Source organism: Typha latifolia, chromosome 7 (genome assembly GCF_019914945.1).
Source record: "Typha latifolia isolate L0001 chromosome 7, TyphaL0001v2, whole genome shotgun sequence".
In the NCBI taxonomy this organism is placed as follows: Eukaryota; Viridiplantae; Streptophyta; class Magnoliopsida; order Poales; family Typhaceae; genus Typha; species Typha latifolia.
The window spans coordinates 14,142,251-14,167,408 of NC_133092.1; the positions used below are offsets into that span (position 1 = coordinate 14,142,251).

At 37.5% G+C, this 25,158-nt stretch overlaps 3 protein-coding genes and 2 long non-coding RNA genes across 9 annotated transcripts; 2 read left to right on the plus strand and 3 right to left on the minus strand.

Moving 5' to 3' along the window:
- Positions 1 to 1,845: 1,845 nt before the first annotated feature.
- Positions 1,846 to 6,750, minus strand: LOC140792324 (uncharacterized). Of its 3 annotated transcripts, XM_073143247.1 has the most exons (8): positions 6,713 to 6,750; positions 6,436 to 6,525; positions 5,955 to 6,316; positions 5,232 to 5,345; positions 4,699 to 4,779; positions 3,007 to 3,179; positions 2,800 to 2,896; positions 1,846 to 2,207 (listed from the first exon to the last, which is right to left on the minus strand). In XM_073143247.1, exons 3-8 carry the CDS (start codon positions 6,228 to 6,230, stop codon positions 2,094 to 2,096), a joined length of 855 nt encoding a protein of 284 aa, XP_072999348.1. In that variant the 5' UTR covers positions 6,231 to 6,316; positions 6,436 to 6,525; positions 6,713 to 6,750; the 3' UTR covers positions 1,846 to 2,093. The 3 variants fall into 3 exon arrangements, with proteins under 3 accessions (XP_072999348.1, XP_072999349.1, XP_072999347.1); XM_073143248.1 differs by lacking the exon at positions 6,713 to 6,750 and having other exon boundaries at positions 6,436 to 6,548; XM_073143246.1 differs by lacking the exons at positions 6,436 to 6,525; positions 6,713 to 6,750 and having other exon boundaries at positions 5,955 to 6,384.
- Positions 6,751 to 7,087: 337 nt separating this feature from the next.
- On the plus strand, positions 7,088 to 10,662 carry LOC140792323 (triose phosphate/phosphate translocator, non-green plastid, chloroplastic-like). The gene is made up of 9 exons (XM_073143245.1): positions 7,088 to 7,740; positions 7,914 to 8,036; positions 8,130 to 8,282; positions 8,424 to 8,509; positions 8,757 to 8,841; positions 9,001 to 9,120; positions 9,234 to 9,302; positions 10,091 to 10,220; positions 10,352 to 10,662. The coding sequence occupies exons 1-9, from the start codon at positions 7,336 to 7,338 to the stop codon at positions 10,420 to 10,422; spliced, it is 1,242 nt and encodes a 413-aa protein (XP_072999346.1). The 5' UTR covers positions 7,088 to 7,335; the 3' UTR covers positions 10,423 to 10,662.
- LOC140792325 (uncharacterized) lies at positions 10,065 to 13,105 on the minus strand. Its single transcript, XR_012109741.1, has 3 exons — positions 12,967 to 13,105; positions 10,287 to 10,380; positions 10,065 to 10,205 (listed from the first exon to the last, which is right to left on the minus strand). It is a non-coding gene; the product is annotated as an uncharacterized lncRNA (long non-coding RNA).
- A 5,276-nt stretch (positions 13,106 to 18,381) lies between these two features.
- LOC140792429 (inositol 3-kinase) lies at positions 18,382 to 20,868 on the minus strand. The gene is made up of 2 exons (XM_073143428.1): positions 19,871 to 20,868; positions 18,382 to 18,667 (listed from the first exon to the last, which is right to left on the minus strand). Exons 1-2 carry the CDS (start codon positions 20,753 to 20,755, stop codon positions 18,482 to 18,484), a joined length of 1,071 nt encoding a protein of 356 aa, XP_072999529.1. The 5' UTR covers positions 20,756 to 20,868; the 3' UTR covers positions 18,382 to 18,481.
- A 2,640-nt stretch (positions 20,869 to 23,508) lies between these two features.
- LOC140792705 (uncharacterized) lies at positions 23,509 to 25,152 on the plus strand. 3 transcript variants are annotated; one of them, XR_012109796.1, is made up of 4 exons: positions 23,509 to 24,026; positions 24,429 to 24,554; positions 24,796 to 24,891; positions 25,047 to 25,152. It is a non-coding gene; the product is annotated as an uncharacterized lncRNA (long non-coding RNA). The 3 variants fall into 3 exon arrangements; XR_012109797.1 differs by lacking the exon at positions 25,047 to 25,152 and having other exon boundaries at positions 23,578 to 23,708; positions 23,844 to 24,026; positions 24,796 to 25,012; XR_012109795.1 differs by lacking the exon at positions 25,047 to 25,152 and having other exon boundaries at positions 24,796 to 25,012.
- The last annotated feature ends 6 nt before the right edge of the window (positions 25,153 to 25,158 follow it).

Sequence of the window (25,158 nt, forward strand, 5' to 3'; positions counted from 1 at the left end):
TGTATGCAGGTCAAGAGGCCAATTGGGCTGCCGTTTAGACGTTCCTTTTGGAGTTAATCCATTGGTGCTCTCCTTCTTATTAAGACTACAGCAGAAAAGTTCATTCTTTTCCGTTCCCAAACTCTTCGCATCGGAGGAGGGGATGGGGATGGGGATGGGGATAAGGATGGGGATGGGCCTTCCTCATGCATATGTTGTTGCATGTCACGATTTGCCTTGCTTGGGAACACTGTTTCCTCTCGGAATATGGTCGGCCGAAGTTGCCGGAATACCCTTGCTTGGTCGGTTGGGACCGTTGTGTTTGGACTTTGGATCCTTCTTTCAATTATTTTTTGGAAATTATAGTTTACCTCTTGTGATAAGTAGTTAGTCAATTTCACAAGTTCACCTGATCCTATATATTTTTAACTATTCTTATATAATTTTAACTAAAATATAAATATTAATTTTTTTTAATAATATTTGACCATACTAGAGATCGAATTTAAAGATAACAAAATTATAGAGAATTAGATAAGCTTTAGGATGCATCTCAAATAATACTGATAAAATTTAAAATAACAAAAATATAATAATTATATTGAATATATATATATATATATATATATATATATATATATATATATATATATATATATATATATATACTTTTGTCATATATTTGTTTATCTAAAATTTTATTAAATGTATGTAGAGCTTTATTTTAACGCATGATTTTCAAAATTAATCTCGTGTAGTTAAATATGATGAAAAATATTAGTTAAGACCATATAAAAAAAGTTAGTGTTTAAGTTAAAAATATATAAATAGTTTATCAAATTAAACCAAACCATATAGCGTTAAAATATAGTTTAACTTTTTTTTCTTTTTAACGAGGCTTAGGGAGGAACACATAGAAATGGAGAATGAAGCCCAACCTCTGTGTAATTTTCCTTAAAGGAAAAGAAGAAAAAAAGACAAGCTCCTAACAACTGAAGGCAATGTCTGAACCAAACAACACCAAATCAAATCAAACAGCATCAGCACAGATGTTAAGGGTTCTATTGTGACTCAGAATGAGTTGTCGGGATGACTCATGAGTCATGACCCCATCATATTCCAATGAAGAGACCAATTTGGGTACGCTGTGGAGAAAGAACATTTCTAGACCATACCATAGACATTCTTCACCATCGACTCGAATGGAGAGGCACGCAAAAAAGCATCCCTTGATTCCTATTTCCTAGCCGAGAATTACTAATAAGAAAACCCTCTAGCAGATAAGATTTAGTCATTCCTAAGCTCCATACAACACAACACAAGAGAAAATAGGTCTTAATAATACCCACTAACATAAAATAGATGAGAGCCGGAGAGATGTACCTCTTATTGCTAGTTCCATGACTGGATAGATGATCCTCTCCTCCGTGGAACATGAAGATTAAGTTATTCTGGCTTGACTCTTGAGCCAGACGTAACATAAAGACATGATCCTTGTGAGCCGAAACTATGGGAAGATACTGATATTTCCTTTTTCTGCATATGGATTGTGTAAACCAAGTCAAACTCCCCTGTCAAATTCCAATTTGCTTCACTCCCCTTGCGTAATTTAAACTCCATTATGAGCAACTCAGAGCAGACACAAGTCAAGGAAAGAATGCTTCACAACCTAAGTTGAACGAAATAGGAAAGAAACAGCGAGCCAGCTCGGCTCATTCATTAATTAAATTACAGAAGTTACTGCCAGTGAAGAAGACAAAAAAAGATAAACAGAGAGATAACTTTCTGTCTTCAACAATGGAAGCAGAAGGACTGGATACAGCATGTAACTACACATGGCAAGAAGTCCAAATTGACACGTACAACTTGTGCAAAATTGAAATATCATAATTCATGACAAGTTTTAGATTACATGTGTGGCACCTGCCTTCAGCAGCACCATGGGTCAATTTCACTAAATAATTACAATATACTATCTCTAAGCAAACTTCTAACTAAATCCATGACAATATACTAATAACACTATTTTTGTTTGATTAGAATATGTGTTGCCTATCTGTTGTTTTTTCTAGATAGAGAGTATCCCTTGATTTCTTTTCCATCCTTCCTACTCTTCAAAGGGGAGCATCGTTGTCATCCCCAATAATGGAGAGGGAGAATGGAGCAATTGCAACATTGAAAGTTGACGATCCGACTCTATCAATGTGCTTCATCTCAAAATCACCTTCCTGCATTAAAATCATTGTCCAATAAAAAAGAAAGAAACAAAGGTAATATCTATAGCTAATGGAAAACAATGTGCTAAACCAAAAAAATAAGAATAGTTAAAATTTGTATTTCCATGTTATAAGTGTGAACAAATGGGACGAACTCATTGTGCCAGTTGAAATCCAATTTTTACACCAAATCAGTATGGTTGGTATGAACCAAGTCAAGAACCTCCTGTAGAGATTATGAGGATTTACTGTCTCTTCCTGAATCATTTCCAGATCTACTAATGCATAGCATTGCACAGATCACAAAGAAAGATTAGCAACCTGCTGTGAGAGTATTGAAAGATAAAAAAACTGAAGTTCTGAACTCAAAATTTGGAATTCACTCTTATATTTGCTCCTTTGCCCCTGTAAGGAATTCCCCAGATCCTTAAAGTGCAAATTGTGGATACAATCAATTTTATCAGCATAAAAGCTACTCTGAAAGAGAGGAAATTTGGTCTAGGAGGTAACATTTCAAAGTAACATAATTCCGAATAGGAAATAAGAAATCAGGATGATTCATTCATTAAAAGCAAGATTTCATATAAAGAAGTTTTTATGTTACCATTCTTCCATTAGGAGTGCTTAATGGACAAGCAGATGAATACTCAAATCCAGTTCGGGGAAGTATGACTGGCTGTTCTCCAATTACACCAACTCCCCTGGCGTAAAAGAGAGCAAGGTTCTTGATTCAGTTTACCACGAGTAACACATTGATTCACAATCTGAAAGCATAATGTGACAAGAACAAAAAGGGAGGAAGTAGACTAACCAAATGTTCTCAGTCCTTCCATTTGCATCTGTTATTATCCAGTGCCTTCTGAGGAGCTGAACAGGGCGCTGGGAATTATTAGTAATTCTAATACGATAGGCAAAGAAATATTGCCCTTTCAGTGGCTGGCTCCGACCTTCAATATACACACTCCTAACTTGCACTCTTATGCCCTGAAATATGAAATCCTGTAAGAAATTCATATGCAAGAATGCAGGAAGGGAAGCCTTAGCAGAATTATTCAGCTTTCCTTTCAGAAAACAATGTTTGCATGGTTATTGCTAATTGCTTCAAACATAAGGCTGAAAAATCCATCTACTTTATATGGAATACTTCTCAACAAAAACTGAATCAGAAGGTGGAATCATTTCCCATTTCTTAGGGAGCTTCAGGGACTTCATGATAATGGCAACTCATGTCTCTTTCTAGACCACAACATGAAAAATCTCCTTTTAACTCCATTTCACCACCTGGGAGTTTCTAAACCTACAGATGAATTCAATGTCAAAGTGCACGTGTTACAGTCAGATGCAAGTTGAAAAGCAAAGCAACTTCAAAATCAAGCTTTAGAAATAGAACCTGCCTGCCCGTATATCATGTAATCATCATATTTGTCTTCAATTAAAAGATTATATGATAGTTACATGACAGACAATACTTTAGGGATCAGAATGCTTGACAACTAACAAGTATAAGCAAAAGTTGAGTGCAGATGAGAAGATGATGTTGATAAGGATGATGGAGGTAGCTATGCAAATAGAATAATAAATAAGTGTACCACAGACAAGTTAGGTGAAACAACTAGGAGGATAAATCATGTAAAAATCTATTGAGATAGTCTGGATATGTTCAAAAGAGATAGCATAGTGTACTAGTACAAAGGAGCAATTTCATTGAATTAGAATATGGCTTGAGATGTAGGGAAAGACCAAAATTGAGGTAAAGAAAAATATGAAAGAAGATATGATAGTAATTAATATAAGAAAGAACATCACACCAAATAGAGCTGAGATCCATTATCTGACCTCAAATAGTTGGGCAAGCACTTATTGCTGTTGTTGTGCCTCAGACAAATTCAAAAGGAGTCCACAAATTATTAACCATTGATTACATAATCTTTGACTCAGTGAGATCTAAATTATTTAATATCTTTTGTATATACTTTCTGACATTATACCGCTTGTTTCCTTTCTTCACAATGTTGCTTCCCTTTTCCCTAAACCTTTTGTTTGTTATTTTCTCCTTTATGCTTTAAATTAGTTGGCTAAGTTTTCAATTTTTTCTTTGATAAATAACATCTGAACTTTATATCCTTCCTCAGTGGCATCCATTCACTTCTAGTATGTCATCTTCCTTACCATGCCTCAAGTAAAATATTTGATAGTCAGTCACCTCCTTAAATACAAGTTGGACACTGAGTTCTGTCACTCTATTATCCAAAGGCATAAATCTGATAATTTTGCTCCTTCAAAATCTGACTACTTAGAAACTACGTCTAAATGTATTAGTGTCTAGAGGAAAAAGCAAAATACTTACTATAGATCTGAAATATAACTATAAAAATGCCAGAGAAGTATAAGTTGCCGTGTCAGTATTTACCCCAAGTGATGCAAAAAGAATTAATAATTGGAGTAAAAAGACATTTAGAATTATCTAACTGGATCAACTGAATCAGATAAACTAGAACAATACCAGAGTGGTGGCATCGCTCGAGCATTTGAGGAGAGAGTGAGGGGCCACAACCTTTAATTCATCTCTGTAATTGGCTGCATCCTGGAAATGATCCAAAATGTACCAACATGGCAAATGATTAACGAATAGAAGACTAAGCATTTGTTCCGTTTAACTGAAAGTTGAAAACATCAGAAAATAGCTTAATTCTGAAAAATCCTTAAGACTTTAGAAAGAAACAAGAATATTTTCATCACTCAATTTGGTGGTGATATATTTTAACAGATCAATATATTACAGGGATTGTGAAAGATTATAGGATGACAAAATTTATCCTAATCTTGTTGAAAGGTTTATATATCAATATAACTGGTATGATACAGGACTTGTAACATTTACATGCAACTGCATCAATAACATGAACTGTCTGAACCACATTCTTCATATTGTACTTCAACATGTACAGCTTCTTTATAGAACATCAATATTTCACAAAAGTAAATCAGGAACTCTATTCTAAAAAGAAGAAGAAACAGATAAGAACAATGAAGTACCTCAAACCTCTCTTCATCAATTGCCTTCCTCATCAATCTGCGAAGCCGCAGTACTGGCTCCTCTTCTTCAAAAGATCTCAGGGAATCCCTCAACCTGGCGGCCTCTTTGTAGTCCTGCAAAACCAGAATATAAAGTTCCACCAAAAGGAATCTGTTTACCAAGATCAATGAGAATGATTATAAGATATATCTTCTTCTGTCTAATAATTTACCAGAAAGAACACAAAATTATTCTTCTTTTTCTGAGAAGTGGAAACACATACAGAAGACACTATAGAAAAGGATAAGATGGATGCTATTCCTTTTATTTTCCTTGTTACTGGATTGCTCTTATGTTTTAGCAGGATGCGAGCCAACTATTCTTTTTTACCAATGATACAGCTGTAATTAGATGGTTATAATTATAACATTTTCATCTTCCAACCCAGCTCAGTATAAGCTTGAAAATGTAAAAGAATGCGGAAGCAATAGGAGCATAGGCTACGAAATCAGCAGTGGAGATGGTCACAAGAAGACTGATTCCCAACAAAGAGTTACAATTGTTGGCAATTGGATCATTAAATTCCATCCAGCCCAACGGCTGGCAATGAATGATGTATTAAGACAACCGGAAAACCAAGCACAGGATTTTTCGATAGAAAATTGATCAGAAGAAAGAAATGTGGGTTTAGATATTATGAGAGAAAATATTAGAGGAGGGGGAGGAGGAGGAGGAGGAATTACCTCAAATTTGGCAGCGACGGCCATCTGCTGCTTGAGCAAAGCATATGTCTGGCTCCTTGAAAGGAAGGAAGAAGAAGAGGCAGCAGCCTTAGCTTTACCCTTGTCCTTGTCCTTCCCGTCTCTCTCCTCCCCATCCGACGAAGAAGGGAAGGGGGAAGAAGAGGCGAAAACGATTAAGGAGGGGTTTTTCTCTTTTCCCCTTCTCCCCTCGGGCATGCAGTCATTCCCGGTTGCATTCTTCCAACCGGGCAACATCTTTATGCTCAAAGACTGCATCCTTAGTTCCTTCCCTTTCCTCTCTTTCTTCACGACGGAATCAGTCTGAGATGCCCCCTCTCCTCTCTTTCTCTCGCTTCCTGCGGCTGTAAAGAAGCACGAATCGTAATAAAATCTCTATGTCCTGAGATCCGCTGTCCTCACATTTCTTTCCTTCTGTATATTACACATGCTATTTATTTACAGCGACGGTTATTATATATACCTTTTTTTTTCTTTTTTTTTTCGATAGGCAGCTCTTCTCAGCCTCTTCTTTTCAATCTCTCAGGTGGGGAATGAATCAGTGGGAACTCACCTACGGTACGAAAAACGAAGAGTAGAACAAGAGAAGTCCTTTTAGATCGTATCGTGATTTTGAGAATTTTTGAGGTAGACTTTAGACTAGTAGGACATTTCCATTAGAAGATAAAAATACAGAATTGCAGGTAAAAGATCTCTCGGATGGTGCTTATGGAGAAGAATAAAGAGCAATCGATACATACTGGGACCTACGTCGCATAAGTGCCTCAGGACCACTCTGTCCTACTGAAGCAAGGAAAATATTAGATTTGTAAGGTGAGAAAGGGAAAGCTGGCTCCACCGGCAGCCCTCAGGGAAAAAAAAAAAAAAGTAAAAAAGGAAAAGAAAATCAGTATAAGCTCTACTGATATATCAGAACAACTGTATGCAGATTGCAGATCAAGGGACATAGTTCAATAACCTATTCGCGCTGTTAAGTGGCAGTGCTGGGCCACCAGCATCGTCCGGTTTCAGTCACGGTACTGCCACAGTTTGTTAATCCAATTCAGAGCGCCGATGCAGCACCCAGATCTTGCCATTCTAGTTATTAATAATGCAGGCCAAGAAGATGCCTAATCGGTTGCAATTGAAGTTGTCCTTAAAAGAAAAAAAAAAAAGTTGAAATATTGAGCAGTAGAATATGCACCTTAATCAGCTTTTGTCAATGTCTTCATCAGCTTGGCCCACTATTAATAACAATTGGGTTTTTGGAGATTCCAAGTAAAGTGCAGTAGGCAGCAACGTTGGACACGACTTCGTGGGTCGCTTATTAGACAAAAATTTGATTTGGTTTGGTGCTTCGAACACAGCCTACAAAGACGGGTAGATGCAGAGCGCGGTGGCAGCCTTCTCTTCCTCCTCCTCCGCCGCCGCCACCGTCTCCTCTTTCCCCAGCAACTATAGAAATCTCCATGTTCTCCATCCTACAGCCAGCCATTTCGCTGCTCCTATCCCAAATAGAAGTCCATGGGATTGCGGATCCCGTTCCTTCTCTCCTCTCTTACCCTCCTGGTCTACGCGGACGACGAAAGAGGCATTTCCCCTCACCACCACCACCACCACTATCACCACCAGCATAAAAACAAAGGCGGCCGCGACCTCCGTTTCGGAGAGCTACCCCGACAACCCTGATAGTAGTGAGGGCGATTACTTCGCCAGGACCCTGCAGTTGGTGGCGCTCTTCGCCCTCTGGTATTTCTTCAACATCTATTTCAACATCTACATCAAGCAGGTCTCTCTCTCTCTCTCTCTCTCTCTCTCTCTCTCTCTCTCACTCTCTCAGTTTTTTCTTTTCTTCTGATTTTTCTCCCTGTTGATGTTAGTTTCTTGCTGGATTCTTTTGTATATTTTTTTCGTCGCATACTTTCCAAAGTTAAAAAGGAATGTCTTTCCCCCTCTTTACAGGTTCTTAAAGTATATCCATTCCCAATAACCTTGACAATTGTTCAGCTGGTTGTTGGTACTGTTCTGATTCTCTTCATGTGGGCCGGTGATCTATACAAGAAGCCTAAAGTATCGTCTTCACAGGTATCGTTGATTTGCTCCATTTCGTAACTTTGACAACTTACTATTATTATTACTATATATATAATATATATCTCCTTTGGATCGGAGTTGCAGCTTGTAGCAATCCTACCGCTTGCCCTCGTGCACACATTGGGGAATCTTTTCACTATTGTGAGCCTCGGACTGGTCTCTGTTTCATTCACTCACACGATAAAAGCTACGGAGCCCTTTTTCTCAGTTGTATTGTCTGCCTTATTCCTTGGAGAGGTAAATTTCCAAATCCAGTTTTTTTTTTAAAATTCGAAATTCTTATTTTTCTTTTTCTTTTGATTCATCTACGATTTTTCTGCCGAATGTTTTGAGAAAGGAAAAAGAATAATGAATTTTTCTGGCCAACTCTTTATGCAGCTGCCCACAGTTTGGGTCTTAACTTCGCTTGTGCCAATTGTTGGCGGCGTTGCTTTGGCATCTCTCACTGAAGCTTCCTTTAACTGGTATGTCTTATCATTCAAGTTTGATAGTAAGCATCCACAGAACTTGTTAGCATAGCTGTCCGCTTCAGGATTGTTTTGTTTGTTTTTGTCCCTATGTATGTCTATCAGTAGCTGGGCATGTGTTCTCTACATTAAACCAAAACCGTTTTATCTGTCCATAAGGTCATTTATTCAAAGTTTCTCTTTTTTCTCCTGTTCTGACCCGTGGCTGCAAGTTATGCATAAATCCTTTAATGTGTGAAAACAGGGCTGGCTTTTGGAGTGCCATGGCCTCCAACCTTGCCAATCAATCACGTAATGTGCTCAGCAAAAGGATTATGGTTAATAAAGAGGTAATCAAGAGCTTGAGAATATATAGCCATTATCTCATTCCATTCATGCAATCTTTTGGTGTTGATAACTTTGTTTAAATATTGGGACCTCCATTTAAGTGTAATCAGTTAAAACTTTCTGCAAGGTTGATTCCCCACTAACAATCTATCCCTGAACAGGAAACTCTGGATAACATAAATCTCTTCTCAGTAATCACTATTATGTCTCTTTGTCTGTCCACCCCAGTAATGCTATTTACAGAAGGCATCAAGTTCACTCCATCATATCTGCAGTCTGCTGTGAGTTTATAATTCACAACAGAATAACTTGTAACTCTTTTATGCAAACAATAAATTGGAAAACTTTCAAGCAATTGATTTATGGAAATGTTTGATCTCCTCTTGGTATGTAGGGACTTAACCTTAGAGAGATATATGTGAGGTCTCTTCTTGCTGGTCTCTGTTTTCATGCTTATCAACAGGTAATGCATTCTTCATTATTCATGCTTTTAGTATTGTTCTTAAATTCTTCTTCTTGTGCTTTTAAATAAAGAAAGATTACCTACTTTATGTACTTCTATTATCTTAGAGATCTGGTTAAAGTATTCTTAGAACAGCCAGAAAGCCACAACATTCCTTCATCAGAATAAAGTTGATGTCTGTTGGTGAGCCGGTATACTTAGAAATGTTATCACAAGTCCCTCCACTGTTTGACTTTGCTTTGGTTATGTATTTGGCACCAATTTCTAGACGATCAATGTCGGGTTGATAGCCGGTTGTAAAAGTATGTCGATTGTTTTGGGACCTTCTCGTCTTTGAGTTGTGCTCTAGGCAATCCTATATTGTTGAGAAAAGGCTTGGAATAGCATGTTTTGTTCGTTAGATCAACATATCCTGAGTGTGGGCTTTCTGATAAGCTGCAGTGTTAATAAGATATTCGACTTATTATGTACTTAGTTCAAACTTCAGAGTTTAGATCAGGGTCTGAAGGAAAAGAGCGCTAGTTTCTTCGCTATACATTTTAAGCTTTAGGATCTCTTAGATACATTTCATGATAGTCTGTAGACTTTATCTAAAGGTGCTTACTAGAATTGAATTGTGAAATGCTCTGTACAGAAAGCTTCTTATGTATACTTGCATACAGAATCTTTTTGTTTCCTTGTCACTTTATTCTTCATCACTATTTGGAGGCATTCTTATGGTTGGAGTAGGAGGTGCAACAAATCTTCTGACCCTCAGCAGAGAATATAATTTTGTTATGAACTGGCAGGTCGCATATTTGATATTGGCTAGAGTATCACCTGTCACACATTCTGTTGGAAATTGCGTAAAGCGTGTGGTGGTCATCGTGTCATCGGTTCTCTTTTTCAGAACTCCAGTTTCACCTATCAATTCAGTTGGTAATTATTTCCTTTATCTATAAAATATAATGTTCAGCAATATACACATATTCTTATAGGGCATACCACAATAAACTGTGTTTGGTTTTCCATCCTGAGTCCTGAACTAAGCAATTTGCTTCGAACTGCAGGGACCGGCGTGGCACTTGTTGGAGTTTTCCTGTATTCCAGAGTAAAGAAAATGAAGCCCAAGTCTGAATAAGCAACCCAACAGTAAATACTGACGTTTGTGTTTTCACCTACCTTTTCCTAAAGGGACGTGGTTAGGAGTCTTAACTTTTAATTACAAACGTATGGAGGTTTGAGAAGTTGTACTAGTATTTTCTTTTCTACAAGTCTGAATATTATATATGCCTTGTTGTATCATTGATATTTGATGGCTCGTTAGATTAATTCTTTTTTCTTCAATTAATATATATGCGAAATCATTACTTCTTCCTAACTTTGCTTGGAGCTTCAATTGTCATAGTTGAAAACAGGCACTGGAAACAAGCTCTCGGGTGATATCTTATTTTATTTTTCTTAGTTAAAAGTAGAGCTGACATATCAGCTATATTTTAAACATGCTTGTGGAAGATTTAGCTCTCGAAGCATCAAACAGAAGGACACAATTTAACTCAGATGGAAGAGAAGACTCTTCCCCTAAGTCCAAAATATGCTTAATTCTATCAAAACTGGCATCCCGATCAATTGCCCTATTACATTCTCTGTAGGTGTAAACAAAGGTAACAGAAGTAAAAAAATGACAACAACTGAGAGCATTAAAAAATGATGCTAAAAAAAATGCTTAGAGGGATGTCGTCTGCTCCATCATTCCTGGATATCACCTTGGTGGAGTCTCCTTCGACTATGATCCTCGCGAAGTGATAGAAAGGTAACCAAAGAGAGACTGGTAAAGAGCCAATGCTTCAATCTCAAGCAGCTAGCATTGATGAAGCGAGATCTGCCATTGCTAGCCCTGCTATCTGATACTAGTCGATCCATCATCTAGGTCAAAGGACCATCAAAATTGACTTTTACTATATCCGTCAGCAGAGGGACCCAGCTAACCTGTAGGTCCCTGGTCATAATACCCCATAGCCATTTGCATGCTTGGTTAGGCTTATATGTGCTTTTTTAAGGTTTTCAAAACACATCTTGTTTCTAGATTTTCAGATTACCCAAATAGTAGTAGCTATAATAGCCTTAAACTTATCAAGAGTTACCACCAATATGAGACCAATCATATTTGAGCCGGTGAATATCTAGCATAAAAGATACGTTGAGTTACTGGGCAATCACCTCCTAGACCTCAAGGGCATAGTGACATTTGTAGAATATGTGAATTAGAGGAGAACACGAAAAGGGATTCTACTCCAAGACAACTTTTCATATAAAACAATTTAGCTCACGGGTTAACCATAGGCTTCCAAAGATTCTTCCACTCGGGGGAACTAGAGGAGACCATAGGGCAGAGGTAACTGTAGATGGACTTAGTAGTAGGTAAGGGTGTAAACGAGCCAGGCTGCCTGCTCTTTGCCCATGGAGAAGGAAGAAGAGGCTTTAATAGGTTGACTAAAATTTTGAATATAATTTTATAGCGCACATTACATAAAGCAATCACACAAAAATCTTTTGAATGCATGGGACTTTGTTTCAAAATAAGCAAAATATAGGTTAATTCCCACTAAGTAGGCAAAACAACATGCATAAATAAATGAGAAACAGTCATGTAATACTGGGTCCAATAACATCCCAATAGTTATGGTAAATCTCAGACCGGAAGCCGTCAGGGCAAGAGCCTTACTGATGGACATAGCCCAAAGAGCTTTCCTACTCACCTCATCAGACAGTAGCTGGGTAATAAGAGAGGCATCACTATCACTTATCTGATTTAAGACAGGTCAATTCTCAAGCAAACTAAGGTCACCAAGATCCTCAACCCAAAGATTCTTATAGAAATTAGAAAACTCCCTTCCATACTAATTACATCACTCAAGCCATCATCGAAGACTTCCTATGTCTAATGGTAGTAGACATGTGAATAAAATCTAGTATTGAGATCACCATTCTTCACCCAGTTAACCCCAGACCTTTGATACCATTTAATGCTAATCTGACGATTAAGGGTAATGTGGAAATTATGCAAGCTACGAAGAGAAGCTTTGTCATCCTTGGACATATCACCCCCGCATCAATTAATTTGAGCTCTCAAATTTGATCTTTGACCTCCTGAGCTTGCTGTTAATATACCTAGGGAGTTATAATTCCAGCGACCCAATGAAACTCTAGCTCTGAACTGGTGATGGTTATAAACCTATGGAGAGGACTATCGTGGGCACTAAATTCCTCGATAAGGTTTCTAAATTCCTCATACTCAATCCAAAAATTTTCAAACCTAAAGGGTTTTCTAACTCTCTTAAAAACCCCATGTAAAGAGATCAGGAGAGGTGTATGATTATACGCAGTACGATCCAAGTGAGTGACTTTGCTATTGGGGAACAGGGAGATCCATTCAGGATTGATTAGTGCTCGGTTTAAGGTCAAACTAAACCCAAATCTAGTCAGGCTCATCCCTATTATTACACTAAGTTGTGGGTGTTCCCATAAAACAAGGTATGTACACCTACATTATTCACAAAGGCAACAAAAGATTTAGCTTTACAATCCAAAATCCAACCACTATCACAAAGTTTATCATTAATAGATAGGATGATATTGAAATCCCAAGCAGTTAACTAAGGTAACTGAAGTGAGGAGAGCTTACCAAATTTGGCCCAAAGAGACTTCTGTTCATCTGCATGGTTGCTAGAGTAAATATTAGAGAAAATCCATGATCTGCTATTCGATGGGGGCGACGATGATGTGCACGACTTGCCGAGAGTCCACAAGCATAGAGACCTCACCATCAACTTCTTGCTATGTCACAATAATACTACCCGAGGCACCAACAGAGAGGATGAAATTAAAATCCCAACTGCGACCAAGACTGCGAAAGTAAGAAGAGGCCTTATCCTGAGAAGCATGGGTTTCCAGTAGAATTAAAAAAAAAAATATCAGATTAAAACATCTAATCAAATCTATACCACCTATCATGCGCTTCTTTCCTACCACTACCTCTACAATTCTAAACAATTATATTCATTAATTAAACTAATTAAAGAAAGGGAAGAAAGACACATAGCTATGCAAGCCGTCCTCTCTTATGCGTGGATCCTCCCTCTCCCTCTACCACAATCTCAGCCATAAGGTCATTCCCTCCCTCATCCCGCCAAGCTTTTTGAACATTTTGGGACGAAGAGATCTTAGAAGAAGTCTCTGGTGGGGGCAGATGTGGCCTTCAGGTCAGAGGTCTCCCCTGCTTAAGCTGCCCGCCTATTAAAGCTTCTAACATGCGCAGGATGACCTGAGTACCACCCGTGTAGCTTGACCCAGTGTGACTCGAGTTACCCCTAGGGTTAGAGTGATTGGGCTCCTTAGGGTTAGGCGGGACTAATGCCTAATAGGCAGTCGCCCAACGCCTTATAGGCTTTACGATCCTCGCGAGGAGTTAGATTACCTTCACCATTACCAATATTCTCCCGTACATACCATTGTTCACCTTCTACGACTGTTTACTTGCCAGCACCCGTCGCTCGTTGCCTAACTAAGGCCAAGAGGGCAGGAGTCATGCCGTTGCCCAATAACATCGCACCTATAACATATTAACATATCATTGGGATAATCTATAGCCCTTTGGTGAACTTCTCTCTCCTTATTCCCAAGCCACACTGCTTTTCTTATTAACTTATAAAAAATAGTTTCTATGCAAACCCTCACAAACCGACTTTTAATTTTATCCAACATTGTTTCATCCACTCTAAGTGGTTGACCAAATTTAGCCGCAATTGAGATAAGAGTTTCCCAACTCTAACCGCTCCATCGAGGGATCATAAATCTGGATGCAAATCGGAGTGACCTAGAAGGCTTGAGGGTAGGATACAAGTCGTCTAGACCTCCACCTAATTAAATTTATTGACCATGGCCCTTCCATTAAAATATAGGTAAGATCATATTCATTAACAAAGCGAAATATATAAAATCCTTCTGGCACATCGGAGATAGATAATCATTCTACACCATACTAAATCTTTGCTGGAGTGAGACATAATGATTCAAGCGAAGGGCCTTTTCAAGAAATCTACCAACAAACAAGGTGTCCTTTCATCTGGCACGAATTTTTCCATGATCTTCGGACTCAGGACAAGCCGTTAACATTTTTTACTTTTAAATATGATTGTGATAAATATAGTTACGTTTTAATTATATGAGATATTATTTAATATTAAACTATTTAAATTTAATTATTTGGAGATAGACTTTAATTTAAATATAATTTTTTTTATCTCTATCTATTATTAAATTAAATTTAAATTAATCTTATACCAACGAGAGATATATGTCAATAATAAAAATTAATTAAATAGATAAATATTAATTAAACTTTCATCCAGTTAATTATAAAAAATATTTATTAATATATATATATATATATATCGCTCGAATATATATGTCTTTTATTATTAAGATAATATAATTATTAAAAAATAATGTGCAAGATAATATACTTAAAAAATAATAATTATTGAACTGGTAATATCTTTTAAATTTTTTGCAATTTTATTATATCTATTAAAATCTTAACTGTTAGATCAAACTAATTAATAAATAATTATCTCTACCGCAGGAAAGAAGTGCTTTTATTTTTAACACGGCTTGCCAGCACCACCAACAACAAATGCCTAACTCTTGCAGTCCCTGCTTGGATGATGAATGGGTTCCTCCGTGGACACCCTCTACTCACTCCAGCTCTGTGTCTTCCTGAGTGATATCATCACCTCCTTCAGCTTATAATGCAAGGTAAACGAGAAAGAGAGAGAAAGAGCGAAATAACGCCGTACATTTGTAATTACTTTCTGTCTTGATATTTAAATTTGATAATATGGACGTACACGGTTAGCCAAAAGCATATATAGGCCTCCAATTAGTTTAGACAATTCAAAGAGCAGGGAATGGAGGTACTTAATTCCGCACATCTCGGAGCGAGCATTTATTTAATTTCAGATGATATGTTCTTACGTACTGCATGACAATTACTAAATATTAGTGCAGTTGCTGTGAGCGATCATCTCCACCAGGTCCATCTCTTTCTTCATCACAGTGTCCTTCTCGCTCAGCATCTTCACCGCGGCAGCAGCTGGGGCAGCCATCTCGTCGGCCTCCCATGCCATCTCAATCTCCATCTCCAAATCCTGGCTGTCGACCTTAGGATAGTATTCAAGCTGGTCGATGATGTAACTCACATCGACATCGTAGCTTTCACGCAGTTCCTTGTCGTCGAACAGAAGATCGGACATATAGCCATAGTCATCGCACGTCAGGACCAAGTGGCCTCCTTGGGCGCTGCTGACGTTAATGCAGCTGGTGTCTGCTTGCACTACTTGATGCGAATTAGGCATCATCCTCATGAGTGTGCTGTGGTCCTGATCAGCCTTCATTTCATCCATGTATTCCGTCTTCTTGTTCCGGCCGGTTGGTCGTCCTACAGAAGATGCGGGAGTAGTAGTAGTAGCAGTATTGGTGGGGAGGCCCAGGCCCAGGCTCTTAATGTAGTTCTGCAGGAGGGTGCTTGACTTGGGGTTCTTGGAGTTGCGGCTCCGCCTTCGGGCGAACTGCCTTCTCTTGGTCGCATTCCAGTGATTCTTGATGGAGTTCTCCGTCCTCCCAGGTAGCCTCTTTGCGATCTCGGCCCATTTGTTCCCGACTTCTTTATGGGCTTGGATCAGGACCCTGTCCTCCTCCTCGCTCCAAGTATCCTTCTGCGCATGCGTAACCAATTCAATACCTTCGACTCTGCACTACGTAAAGGTACTAATAAAATTTAAGGATGGAGAGTACTGTACCTTAATGTTGGGTCTTAAATGGTTGTGCCATCTTTCTCTGCATTGTTTTCCTATTCTTCCCGGTAACATCTGGGCTATGCCAGACCATTTCCTCAACCCGTGCTGCTCCACTAATTTGATCAACCGTCTAAAGAGAATCAAGAACATTCCAACAATAAATTTCCAGTAAAGGTTAATTAAGTTCCCTGTGGAGAAAGAAAGCAAGAATGCAGTACTACAACGTATGTGTGTATACCTATCTTCTTCTAGCGTCCATTGTCCTTTCACTACATTAGCTTTCTTGTGAATTCTACTGCTACCCTTTTTCCGAGCTGGTGGCATGCACTTCTTAAGTGCCGTGCTACTTCCTGTTGCACATGAGAGCTCATCTGGAGGTGCAAAAGCCATGACTGCAGATTCGACGATGATCGGATTATTGTCCATGGCTGCTCCCTGTTGATAAGACGACGGCATACCCATGTTTATGAAGCTCCCCACGGGAATCCCCCCATTGATATCGGTCGGCGACTGCAGCGTAGTATTATTAGCTAATGGCCAGTCATTGAAGATACAAGGATATTTAGCTGCAATGACATCAAAGGGATCATCCGAATGATGATAATCTTCATAACAAGCTTCGAGAGGCAGCCCGAATCCCCCATTGGAATTGAGGCAACTGAAATCCATGAGAGAAAGAAAACAAGAAAAAGAAATTTTTTTGTTTCTGTGGTAGATCTGTCTCTATGTCCAGAGTCAGGAGATCAGTGAGGTCAGATTTAGAGACATATGCCTTGGGATTGCCCAAGAGACCATTTCGTATACCAATTTGCCCAACTGAAACATGAAGTTAACACTCTCTTAACTCCGGTCTTCTTTACAGGATTATGATTCTATTAACTATGCTATTAAAGCAATTGATGACCTCTTTAATTCCTTTTCTCATCAATGTCCGGTAACACCCTTATTGATTGAGATTCACTTAATTGATACTATATATAATCTAATTGCTTGAATGCACCTGGTTAATAAACCTTTAATTAATGTCTGAAGTCTGCTTAGTGGAGCCCTATTTCAATGTGGATTAGCACTCTACTTCCATTAAAGGGCTTAAAGTAAATATGGGCCGGCTCGCTCACAAAACCTAGGAACTATTTTATTGGAACAAGAATATATATTCCTGTGTCACTTTCACCTTTTAAAGGAATGGACAGGGGATAAATACAACCCCTAAACTATATAAATCTTCATCGTTAATATTTTATTAGAAATTTTGATAAAATAATTTTATAAATTTAACTAATTTAATAGATAGATAAAAACACCGGGCCTTCCTTCTAAATTCTTCTTTCTTTCTTCTTCAATAGCCATTTTTTTTTCAAATCTACTTCTAACGGAAGAGGGGAAGAGAAAGGTGCATTTCTCATCAAATTAGTTAGTCAAATTATTTTTAAACATTTTTTCTAACAGGGGGGGATTAAGTTATACAATAAAATAATTCTAATAATGTATGTATTAACCTTTTTTTTTTTCTTGAAAACAAAAATAAAACTAAATGAGGAAATGGTAAAATGCATTGAGCCAAGTTTGATTTTCAAAATAGATTTAAAAATAATTTTGAGCCAAGCTGTGAGTCTGCTCGGTCTCGATAAGGCTCAAAATTATATATATAACATGAGTAAGTTTTTATTTTATACTATACTTCTATTATATTCTAAAATTTGTTTAAGAATCGGTGGGTAATTTTTCACAATGGGCGAAAGTCCCACGGGTTGTGAACTTTTTTCGGAGAAGAAGCAATGAAGATTATTATGTACTATAATTTTATAGAGTTTAGTTCTAATTCTAATTTTATTATATATTTTCTAAGTATAATATTTCTAATAATTTCTATTTTTAATTCAAATTTAAATTGAGTTTAATTTAAATCAAAATTTTGTTTGGATTGATTAGAGTTTAAGGTTCGAAATTACCCTATTTTAAAGCATAGCTTTTATATTACCCAAGACTCATAGAAATATGAGTCCTGCTTGTTTAATAATACACTCGAGGAACCTGGCCTAACTGTTAACTCCTCAAAAACAAGCTCTTCATTTTCGGCACAATAAGTTTCATTTCCTACTGCATGGATCGTTTATATATATATATATAATTTTTTTTTTGAGAAATATTGCATGGTCCGTTTTTGTTGACAACTGAGGAGCAAGAAATCCTCATGTCGGTAAATGTTAACATGTCGTGACTCTGAGTTTCAGAAATAATATGTTGGCAATGTGGTACAAAAATCTTTATTGAGGATCAGACCAACTTATCATAATCTTGAACACAGATCCACTTCTCAAGCAAAATAAATAATATAAGTTTCTATAGACCATAGCTTTCCTGGTCACTTAGATCATTCGAGTAACGGCTGCATGATAGCTTGGCAGCTTCTTTTAGTGATTCTTGTAACTCATCATGCTTATCTGACTTCTGAAAAACCAACGTAGCACTTCTCGCACATGAGCCAACATGTTGAACTTTATTTCTTTCCAAAACTTGTCTAACATTCTGAATAAAACAAAAACAATAACCTGTGAGATTATAAGCACTCTGCAACAATTCACGAACTCATTAGCAAACCCTGTTATATATATATATATATATATGAAGTTTATAGGACCAGCCATTTCACTCTTCAAGCATGACGGAATCAACCTCAAGAAAGACATCTGTTTCACAATTTTCCAGAAAACTTCAGAGGCTTTAAAGACCACAAACGGAAGGGCATATTTAATCAGTGCTAAGTGAAAATAAAATTGTGTAACCAGAGTTATGTCTTGGTCATGCAATCACTCTTCAATTTGATTATAATTGCTTGAACTATCTGGAATGCCATTAAGGTAACCTCCCTATCATGGTAGGCAAATAACAATCCTTAGAACCTCCGAGCAACGGAGTAGGAGAAAGACAAAAAACACGCATCATCATTTATAACTAACTGTGGAACCGTGAACAGAAGCCATAATTTTAGTCCTCAATCTTTATTTCAGAGCGCCTTAAAAAAACAAAAAAAAATAATAGAACAAGTAACCAACTTAGATTCGTATGTTCATTATGTTTACTGATGTGATGAGCTTTGGCTAGTTATGGCGCAATACAATTTCCCACTATCGAGTTGCTTGATTCTGCAAATGGTAAAACATTAATCTGGACACTCCCTAGGTTGACTTTTGTAGTCTTCTTTTCTGTTTCTTCTCCTAGTTAATTACTTCAAGTCTTCAAACAATCTTATATCACGATAGCATCAATTCGCTCTCCTCTCCTTAAATACTTGGCCTGATAAAGAAACGGGCCTTAAAAGAACTCCCTTACAATATCTCAATTTAGTGTTTTCCTAGCATTTCGAAAGCTATAGACAAATTTCCTATTTCAAGCAGCAAATGTTCCGCCACAGCAATATTAAAAGTTAAGATTATCTGACCTACCCATGCACAACAAAGTTATCAAGACAACTGCGAAGCGACAATTACCAGGTGGAAGAGGTACAGTCCAGACAACAATATTTTGAAGTTCGCAAGAGGAAAGCCAGGACCTTTTGCTCGGGGGTAATTAATCTCTATTACTAGTCATAGGTAATCAATTTACACGAGAGGAATGACAACAATCTAGTTCTAAGCAACATGCTTCAGATTCCTATTAGGGTCTAGGAAGCAGCAGATAAAATAGTGCTAGAGGAAAAAAAACAATGTAGAAGGGAAGACGAAGGCTAACCTGCAACATCTTCTTGTCGAATTGAGGAATGCCGATCTGGCCGACAGTAAGGGAGCCAAAGAAATTGCCAAGGAGTGCAGCGTCTGGCACCGTCAGACCCCACACCAGCCCCATGACGAAGCCTCCCAAGAAGCTATCTCCTGCGCCGGTGGGATCAATCTGGAGGGCTGGAAAAGGGGACACGTGGATATCTCCGTCCTTCCAGTAAACCCTGCACCCGTCCTTGCCCTCCGTCACGATGACACAGCACCACCTGCGCGCCTCGCCAATGTCCAGGAAGGAGGCTTCCTCGGAAGATGCCTTAATGAATGTGATCCGAGGGAGAAGATGGAAGAATCCACTGGCCCTCAAGGGGAGGAGATCCACGGTGCCGTCGACGGGATTGAATGAGCGTATCAACCCCTGAACGTCCACGAAGACCATGCGGCAGAGGTCGATCATACGATCTAGGGTTTCCGGAGAGATCTCCCCCGCTACACCTACGGCCAGGCCGAACTCAAAGGGGGAAAGGGAGGACGGGGACGGAAGGTCGGAGACGAGGACCGGATCGCACGACCGGACACGCCTGAGGATGCGGTCCTCATGGAACCCTCCTCCACCGTCGCCGGATGGTAAATGGGCGTGGAATTGGGTGGTGAGCGAGGAAGGAGAGATCAGAGGACGGTGGGACACGGAGTAGGAGAAATCCGACCCTGCCTTGGCGACGTAGCAGAAGGGATACGGCGAGAGTGCGTCGAAGACGTTGGAGATGAAGGCAGCCGCGCCGCCGAGGGTTTGACCGACGATCTGGCCATCTCGGAAAAGAACGTCGTGGCAGTAATTCCCCACCACCAGGCCGCGAAATTGCTCATCTCCGCCTTCCTCTCCGCCCTCCTCTTGCACCATCGCAATTGGAAATGCTGACGGTCACAAGAAGGCGACAGTGACACGCCGACTCCACCATTGCGTCCACGGAATCAGGATTACAAACCTCCTTTCTCTTTTAAAACGTGGCACGCGTACGATCAATATTACTCAAGCAATTAGTTCTGCTTGTAGAAGCCCAGTTTCTTGGGCCGGTCCAAATTTTTGGCTCTAAACATTTTGACCCTTGCTTGCATGCACAATTTTTTGGCCTAGTGAGATTTAATTATATTGAAGAATAAATATTAATATTAAAATAATTAATATCTAAATAATCTATTTATATTAATTAAGAAAGAAATACCGAAATAAATAAACAAATAAAAATAAAATAAAATAAATAAATAAAAGCCAGTGCTGCGCTCAGCCCAGCACTGTTGTAGAAAGAGGAGGAGGAGAAACATGAGGAAGAAGAAAAAGAAAGGAAGAAGGAGAAAGGAAGAAAATTAAGAATAGAAGAGAGAGAGGAGGGAAAGGAAGAGAGCTAGCCGGTGAGGGGCTCGACCGTTGCTGGCCAGCAAATGGCCGGTCTCTCACCACTCAGTTCTGGCAAACCCTAGAGAGAGTAGGAAAAAAATTTAACCTTGTGGACTGTTCGTTTGAATTGACTAGATGTAGGTTGAAGTATGCTAGTCTATGCAGATCAAGAGATCTCCTCCTTTTGCTCTTGGGGATTTTTTTAGTTTTGGGTCTGAGATATTTTTCCTTGGAAATAATAGCTTTGTTATATTTATTAAAATCACATCTTATATTATATACTAATCTAATTACTAATTTATTATTGATATTTTTTTATTAATCTATTTTATATCAAATTAAAATAATATTTATGATAATTTTATAAAAAAATAAAGCATATTTTTCTATCTTCTTTTTTTCCACTTTATATTATAACAAATATAATCATTATACCATTATTTAAAAGACAAGTGAACATAAAAATAGTCTAGAATAAAAATCTCATTTTGAGGATAATAAATATGAATACCTATTTTAGAATTAATTTTATTTCTAAAACATTCAAGGCCTAAAAATGATATCTTGATTTCACATTAGTTTGAGTACATAATACCTTGCAACTTTCTTTTACTATTCAGTATCACATTTAAATTACTGACTATCGAGTCATTTGAACTTGAGATAATGAAATGCAAGATCCTCACTGAATATATAGTTTTTTTTCCTTTTTTTTTTTTAAGAAAAAGTTTCTTACAACATATGAAATATTAGTTTCCTCAGTTTTTAAATAGAGCGATTATAACAATAAGATTAAATTTATAATAAATGACCCAATTTGGCAAGTTCTGATTGCAAACAATGAAAAGTTCAATATCAAATAGCTAATTCTTATAACTGGTATACTTTAGTAATAATTTTTTTTCTTATTCCAGAATATAATTCTTTATTTTAAAATAATAGCTAAATACCCTAATAATTATATTCTATAATATAAATACTATTCGTTAAAATTACATCTTATACCACATACTAACTTAATTACTAATTTATTCTTAATATATATCTGATAAATATATTTTATATCAAATCAAAAGATATTCATGATGATTTTATAAAAAATAAAATATTTTTTATTTTATATCACATCAAAAGTAACAATTATCTTCTTATTTGAAAATATAGAGCTGTCTTTTTGTGGCCTTGGCTTGAGCTCTAAATGAGCTTGGATAAGGCAATATATTATGTATAACTTGAGATAATATTATATACATATATACTAAAATAAAAATATAAATGACATATAGGTTAAAGCAATTCTTATTAACCAAGGTTCAAATCCTCCTTTTATTATTTATTCTCTATCTTTTTTCATAGAGACTTAGATGTTTATAATTCTTTGGATTAGCTTAATATAACACTAAAATTTTAGATCAAGCCGAGTTCAAGCATCATCAAGCTGTAGTCGAGCTGAACTTTTTCAGCTCAAATTAAGCTTGAGCCAAGCTAAAATTTTCCACTTATCGAGCCAAGCTCAGTTAGGTTTAGCTCGCTCAACCTCGACTTGTTTACACCCTTACCTAATAAAGATTTTATTTTAAAAATAATAAAAAGAAATATCTATTGTAGAATTGACTTAATTTTTAAAATAAATAAAGCATAATAGAGATTAGTAATTTAGACATAACTTCTACCAAATAAACTCGTTTTCTCGTGTGAAGCTAATATGCACATTTTTACTAAATAGGCAGTGGAAGACTTTATTAGGTTTTATTATTTAAAAAATAAATGCATTGTTCCTTCCTAATGTAAATATATAAATTTATTTTAAAATCATAAGTAATATATATTAAGTTTTAACTATGTCTGTATATATACTGCAAATTTATAGAAGTAGACTACAAATTTACGTTAAAATTTTAAAAAGATAATAACTTTTGAATACACCTACTAATTAATTTGCATATCATCTCGAGGTACAGAAGTTTACTTTTTCTGTGTCCTCCTTGATTTGTTTCCACAATTTTGAGGAATCACTGTTGGTTAAGAAGGCATTCAAAATTTTCTTATCGTAGAAATTGAAATTATTAGTTCACTACCAACTACCAAGATACTCTCTTACAGAAAATCTAATCATCATACCATATCTATAAAATAGTACCCGTCTATAGATAAGACAGGATTTCATGATGATCGCATTAATGCATTAAAGGCTTGATGTGACATATTTTTCTTCAGGAGCTATCTATTCAGATGAGGAGGGTTCGTACCGCATCATTAACCTCAGCATAACGTCATTAGAAACAAATTATATGCTGAGGATCTCTTTTTTTTTCTCCGAAAGATCTTCCTGCTTACAGAGGAAATAGAGATCGACATGAGAAATGTTTGAATAGAGGACGAATCCATGTCTAGAAACTTGGAGCCATACGCGAGACAATAAACACACACCTTAACTACTAATGGGGCAGCGACAGCGGTAACATCTCCGAAATCGCCTGTGTTTTCCACGACCGTCTTGCCCTACAACCTTTTATAAATAAACAGCAATGTCGCCCACTCCTTTCTTTCCATCATGCTTTGTATATTTCTCCTCTCTCCTCTTCTCTCCTAGGGTTAGGATTTGGGATTGGGTGAGGATGGAAGAAGATGCGCAAGGGGACGGATGGAGGGAGGCAAATCAAACGGTTCTTGACGAGGAGATCCGACTTGAGACCTCTATGCTTCGCGATGCGGCAGACTCCCTCATCGTCTTCTCCAACACGGGAAAGCTTGACTATTACGTCACGAATGCCAGGTTTCTCCCTACTCTCTTCTTGAATCCGCCGTTCTTGTTTATTTCTTTATTTTGAGTTCGAATATGGTGGCACGGGAAGGTAATGAATGGGTGTTACTGCTTTTCTTTAGTAATGCAGATATTTTTCATGATTGTATTAGAAGGCGATGTCGAATTTAAAGGTATTCTTTAGGGAATACATTGCTACCTGTAAGCTCCTAGAGTGATATCTCTTCCATCAGTTGGCGATCTTTTTTTCCACTTCTTGTAGTGCTTTTACAGTTCTTCAGGAATAGCAGCAAACCATGAGAGTTTTCTCTTTAAATAAGTTCTCTGCATGTGTGGCATCTGTTCTTTGATTTCCTTTTTACTCTTGGACATTAACTCCTTTTATGTGGCTAATTTGGTAGATTTTGGTTGTAGGAATATGTAGTTCCAGAAGAATATTTACAAACGATGAGGGCCTCAATGCTGAAAAGGTGTCCAGTTTCCTCTTATGATCAAGTGCGCAGAATATTTGTGAAAGAGCTTGGAGGACCACCAGAAAGTGTTTCTTCCTTCCTGTTCCTTGTTATATTCATCTTAAATATTTCTATAATTGAGAAAGACTGTATCTTTGTTGTTTGCTTACTCAAGCAGTTAGATATTGCTAAAGTGATATGCTGTTTCTGTTGTTTCCAGCACTCTTATGAATGTCAATGTCTGTCTGCACACACACGTACACGTATATCTAGTGTATGCCTTACCAGTTTGCTGTTTCATTGATGTGCTTGTGGTATTGAATATTCAGATTTTTGCGGAATTCGATCCGGTCCCACTGGCAAGTGCTTCTCTTGCACAAGTTCATTATGCTAGAACCCATGATGGCCAAAAGGTCGCTGTGAAGGTTGTAAACTGTATTGCAACTGCAACTTCTATTAAAATTTTCAGTTAAAATATGAACTTTGTCCCGTTTCTTTCCTTTGTAATTGTGAACATTAACTGTGATATCCAAATAGTGTTTCTCAGCTATCAGGAGGCTTTAATTTTATTGATGTCCAGGTTCAACACACTCACCTGACAGATACCGCTGGTGCAGATATTGCGACCGTGGAATTCATAGTGAATTTCTTGCACTGGTGTTTTCCTGCATTTGACTATAGGTGCTGCTTTT